The following is a 6000-nucleotide window of genomic DNA, read 5'->3' on the forward strand; positions in this document are numbered from 1 at the left end:
GGGTCATCTGGCTTATTTATGTCCCTATTTAGGTTCATGGTTCCTATCACACATGTAATGCAAGTACTGATAATGGTTATTCATTGTCCAATGTCAATATTGGCTTCCATTGCAAATGGAAGATTCTGTGAAAAGAACACGTAAACACACAAACAGATTAAATTGTATTAAGTATTACCATTTTACTTATATATCCTAAGGTCACTGCAGATACTGATATGATAGTTATTTAGTTATGGAAGTGGTCAGATTTCGTACCATTGGTGCATTGGCCTGAGCACAGTTCAACTCCACATACCAAGTTAACACATCGACTGCTCCCTAGTTCTCTTTCAGACCAGATGCTGCTAAGGGCATATATTTACAATTAATTGATTCAGTCTCATATTCTTATCCTTTCCTAAGGCATTGCTGCTTCCAATGTCTACCCGGAAAGGGGAGACATATAGGGGCGGCGCAGTGGCACGGCGGTAGAGTTGGTGCCTCACAGCACCAGAGACCTGGGTTTGATCCTGACCTCTGTGTGGAGTTTGCACATTCTCCTTGGGTTTCCTCCGGGGTTCTCCAGTTTGCTTTTACGTCCCAAAGACGTGCAGGTTTGTCGGTTCATTGGCCTCTGCAAATTGCCCCTAGTGTGTAGGGAGTGGATGTGAAAGTAGAATAACATGGAACCACTGCGAATGGATGATTGTTGATTGACGTGGACTCGGTGGGCCAAAGGGCCAGTTTCCACGTTGTACCTCTAAACTAAAAACTAAACTAAACGAGGATGCAGCCAACAATGGAAGCTTATAAAGCAAAAGCACGGGTTGAGAGGGGAGAAGTGCCTATTATCTGTCTCAAACATTTTAAGAATGAAATCAATTCCCTTCACCCCATACTCTCGCCATTTGCTGACTATCAAAATTCCTTTTTGTGTGGAGTTTAACAAGTGAAGGGCAATAGCCAGGCAGGGCTAGTCTGCGCAACATTTCATTCAAAAGTAGGTTTTCGGTAAAATTCCTGTTTTAGAATCCAAAACAGCAATGATAAATATATATGGGTCAACAGAAACGAAAGGACGGTGCGGGATTGGGTGGCTATTACCGTCCAAAGCTCCAATTTGTTTCAGAAATTGGATTCTCCATCCTGCCTGCACCCTCAGTTTTCATTTTTTATTAAATGCGGAGGTTGGTAAAAGGCAAATACACCCCAAAAATCAGTCAAAGAAGACAAATTAACATAAAAGATGAGTACTAACATCAATATTTTAAGTAGACACTTTAGCTAAAGCACATCTTTCCTTATATGAACAACTCCTGCATCACAGTGAAGATTTAAAAAAAACATAAAATATTTGTTACAATGGCCCAAGGAATGGAAATATTTATTGCAAACAGTTAAAATTATTTGGCTTCACGCTTCTGGATAGCGCCCTACCCTGGTTTCCTGCGGTAGTTCCCGGCAGGACTGTTAAAGCAATATAATACATGCAGGAGAAACAGACTAGATCGTCTTCCTTGTCTGCACGGATCATAAAAATTGATTGTTAATTCAGAAAAGGTTTCCATATACATTCAATTTAAGTAAAATGCCTTTAAATACTCGAATAGGAATTTTTAAAGAATTATCCTTACCACCTTAAACAAAAATTAGATCTCCAATTATCCAGTGTATCAGCACAATGTTCCCACTCAAGTTATTTCTTGCCTTCCAAGATGTGGACATCATTATATTTAGGTCGAGTTATGGCAAAGTTATGGTTTCCAAGTGAAAATTAAAAATTATGGAAGTCAATAACGTACAGGAAAAAAATCTGTACTATTTCGACTTTCATTGACTTTGCCCAACATTTCTAATTATTAAATTAGATAAACGGTTCAACATGAGTAATATAAATAAATGTGTTTTTTTAATTAAGCAACGTAAATTAAAAGTCGACCATATTAAACCATTTGCCGTTTTGGAAACCTTTAGCTAGTAGCGCTTCTCCAATTATTCGTCCTCAGGGATTCGGTTTCTGTGGGAACTGCATTGCTACAATCCATCTATGATGAAAATCACATCTTCTTTTCAAGAAGAGGTTACTTCAGAGTTGTTAAAGGTACAGTTACAAAATGACTCGAAACCTTTGACCGTGAAATATAATCAGTTATGCATATGTTGCCACGCAATAGGCGTAAACCCCGGTATTACATTACAATGGCAAGATTTCCTTGCACGCTGATTAAAACGAGGATATTTAAAATTACAAGCATTTTATTTTGCATCCAGTTCAAACATCAACAATTCGCAAGAATTGGCAGCGTGTGGACATTTACTGCTCGGTCAGCGCCTTGAGGTTTATAAGTGCATCAAAATCTTGTTGGAACGAGAGGGAAGCAGGAAACCTGGCCGATACGTCCAGTCATTCACATCGAGCATTAGCAGTTTGCTCACGTTAACACTCAGCATCATGATTGACAGTCACTACATAATGCGGAGGTTTGTTACCTCCCGCTTGCAAAGACCCCCCCCCCCCCCAACCACAGATACAGGTTGTCATACTAGCCGTAGCATACTAACAATGCTTTAAATAAACATTATCATCTTCTCGCATTTCCCCTGACTTTGCATTTGCTTTCCCAGCCTCATCAATGTCGCGGGTGTGTGTGTGTGTGTGTGTGTGTGTGAATGTGAGAGTGTGTGTGTGTGCATGAAAGACAGTGACTATGTATGTGCGTGAAAGGGAGGGAGGGGGAGACAGAGAGAGGGGGGATTCCCGATGACTCCATATTCCGTCCTCAATCCCTGCGGGGATGCAGCCCGGCCCGCCGGTCACCATCCAGCTAACATGGGAAACACAGCATTGCGGGCAAAACGCTAGCGAATATTTCACCCTCTCCTCTGCAAACGCCGCGATCGTGACCTGGGTGAAGCCCCTCGCCCTCCAACACCATAAACATGATGCAACTGTCAAAGCTGACTGTAAAGCGCACACAATAGATAGAAACACTCATTTTACAGTACTAGCAACATATAAACTCGGGAGGTACACAAAATTGCTGGGGAAACTCAGCGGGTGCAGCAGCATCTATGGAGCGAAGGAAATAGGCGACGTTTCGGGCCGAAACCCTTCTTCAGACTCGGGAACCGCTTTATGCTTTTTTCCTCTCTGAATAAAGACTTATTTTTGTGTACGCGCAGAGCAGAGGTCATTGCCATGTCCTCCCTCCCCTCTCTCGCCCCCCGTTTCTTACCCCAACTGCTGGCGGTCCTGCCCATAAACTGGCCGGTCTCCGGGTTGTAGATGAAGTTCTTCCATCCTCCTGATTGCTCCGTATCCTTCTTCGCATCCTTATCAGCCATGGTGCTACAGATTAAACCCGGAGTTTGAATCTGCAAGAGTTCTTTTAGGCAGATGAGGAGTGGGTGTTTGGGAGGTGATTATCCTTTTTAAAAAAAAATAATAAGAAGCAAAATGTGTGCGGCGATCTTATGCTGGGTTTCTCTCTCTCTCTCTCTCTCTCGACCTGATCCCACTTGTGCTACCGTCGCCCTTCGATGCTGCAGTGAAGAACCGCAGCGGCTACCCCGCGGGTATAAGGACTGACCGAGCATGCGCCTTGCGCAAAGCGAGCGCGCCGCCGCTCAAAGCGCGCCCCCCGCGGGGAGACGGTGCACGCGCCGCGGCGAGGGAGGAGGTGCCGGGAGCGCGCGCGGGGGGGGGGGGGGGGGGGCGGGAGCGCGCGCGCGAGCCCTGGCTGCTGCTTCAGCCCAGGTGAGGTGAGCGCTTTGGAACGTGGAGACAGCGGCGGCGAGATTGCAACACTTGCGGCTTGTTACAAGGCGGCTGGCGGTGGAGCTCCCTCCCTCCCTCCCCCCGCGATAGTCTGCATCGGGTGGGCATGACGTGCTTGTAGTGATCACCTACTGTGGCGCGGGAGGAAGCAGGGACCGCGGGCACGCGCGCTGCACCACAACCACACCACGGCGGAGTGTTTGCGCGCCCACCTGCGGTCCGAGGGAGGAGGGGGGGGGGGAGGGAGGGAGAGAGAGAGGGGAGGGTGAAAGTCTCGATCTTCGTCAGCCACTGCAGTGAATTCGTGCTGGCTTGGGGATTGGAGAAGGGGACATTATTCCGCCCTACTTCGCATGCTTGTAACACCGATGCGTTTCGACACATTGCGAAACACACACCGGTACCTGCTCGTTAAAAAATGTATTATTTTCGCACTAAATGGATGCCCTGGAATGTGTCTTGGTTTTCACATTGATGAAGGAGGTCAGCCCATGAACTAGTTTGGCTTATCCCCTTTAGTATGGAATTGCCATTTCTGCATTTCAACACCAAATTTCATTTTGTTCGTTCTTCCACAACACTAAATGACATTCAAAAGCAAAATACTGCAACATCGAACATCTGGTATAAAGTACATCATAACGGTGCTAAAAATATTCAATGACTGGCGAGTTATATTTCAGTTCCATGATTTTTATAGGATCTGAGAAAAATTCTAAGAGGTTAAAAAGTTCCAAAAGGAAGGATACATTTTCATCCTGTCTAAAAAAAACACGTATACCCAACTGAGAGAAAAAATAGGGGAAAGGAAGGGAAATAGTGGGCTTCAAGTGATGGAGTGGAGTGGGAGATAACTAGATGGAGCGATGGGTGTAATAATGGAGGAGATGGCAAAGGCTGAGGTTATTAGGGCAACTTCAACAATAGTACAGCTTGACACATTTGTCATTCAGTACAGTTGTCATTCAAACTCTCCTCCAACCTCTTACATACCTTCTCTTCAGTTCTTTCCCTTACACCCAGTCATTAAAAGTAGGCATGCAGGTGCAGCAGGCAGTGAAGAAAGCAAATGGTATTAGTATTCATAGCAAAAGGATTTGAGTATAGGAGCAGGGAGATTCTACTGCAGTTGTACAGGGTCTTGGTGTGACCACACCTGGAGTATTGCGTACAGTTTTGGTCTCCTAATCTGAGGAAGGACATTCTTGCCATAGAGGGAGTACAGAGAAGGTTCAACAGACTGATTCCTGGGATGTCAGGACTTTCATATGAAGAAAGACTGGATAGACTCGGCTTGTACTCACTAGAATTTAGAAGATTGAGGGGGGATCTTATAGAAACTTACAAAATTCTTAAGGGTTTGGACAGGCTAGATGCAGGAAGATTGTTCTCGATGTTGGGGAAGTCCAGAACAAGGGGTCACAGTTTAAGGATAAAGGGGAAATCTTTTAGGACTGAGATGAGAAAAACATTTTTTACACAGTGAATCTCTGGAATTCTCTGCCACAGAATGTAGTTGAGGCCAGTTCGTTGGCTATATTTAAGATGGAGTTAGATGTGGCTAAAGGGATCAGGGAGTATGGAGAGAAAGCAGGTACAGGATACTGAGTTGGGTGATCAGCCATGATCATATTGAATGGCGGTGCAGGCTCGAAGGGCCGAATGGCCTACTCCTGCACCTATTTTCTATGTTCTATGTTTCTATTTCCTACCAATGGATGATCTAAAAAATAGAAGCAGGAGGAGAACCTTTAGCCACTTATTCGTGCTCTGCCATTCAATAAAAATCCTGGCTGAACTGTCACTTCAATGCCACTTTCCTGCGTATCTCTTGATTCCCTTGATATCTTTAATCTCTGATGAATTTACTCAGTGACTGAGTCCCCACAGCTCTCTTACATAAACAATTCTGAAGAAGAAATTAATTCTCATATCTGTCCAGAAAAGCTAAAACCCCCATTTTGAGGCTGTGATCTCTGGTTCTAGACAGTCAATCCTGCATCTTCCTGCCAAACTGTTTATGAATTCTATACATTTTTGTTGTGGTTACTTATTGTAAACTTGAGCGTTTAGAGTCAGTGTACATTCTTTCCTCATCTGATGAACCTGCCGTCTCAGGAATCAATCTGGTGAACCCTTGTTGCAATTCCTCCATTGCAAGAATATCCTACCAGATGGGGTCTCACCAGGGGCCTCTCTGTTTGGCACAAAACATCTCTGCTCTTGTATTCTAATCCTTT

At 44.5% G+C, this 6000-nt stretch overlaps 1 protein-coding gene across 1 annotated transcript in view; it reads right to left on the minus strand.

The window, feature by feature from the left end:
* atp1b3 (ATPase Na+/K+ transporting subunit beta 3) overlaps positions 1-3573 on the minus strand; it is a 40320-nt gene extending 36747 nt beyond the window's left edge. Inside the window, exon 1 of the mRNA XM_033031919.1 lies at positions 3219-3573. Coding sequence (XP_032887810.1) covers positions 3219-3327 — 109 coding nt within the window. The 5' untranslated portion in view covers positions 3328-3573. The remainder of the gene's footprint in view (positions 1-3218) is intronic.
* Between the last annotated feature and the right edge of the window lie 2427 nt (positions 3574-6000).

This window comes from Amblyraja radiata, chromosome 13 (assembly GCF_010909765.2).
Source record: "Amblyraja radiata isolate CabotCenter1 chromosome 13, sAmbRad1.1.pri, whole genome shotgun sequence".
NCBI lineage: Eukaryota > Metazoa > Chordata > Chondrichthyes > Rajiformes > Rajidae > Amblyraja > Amblyraja radiata.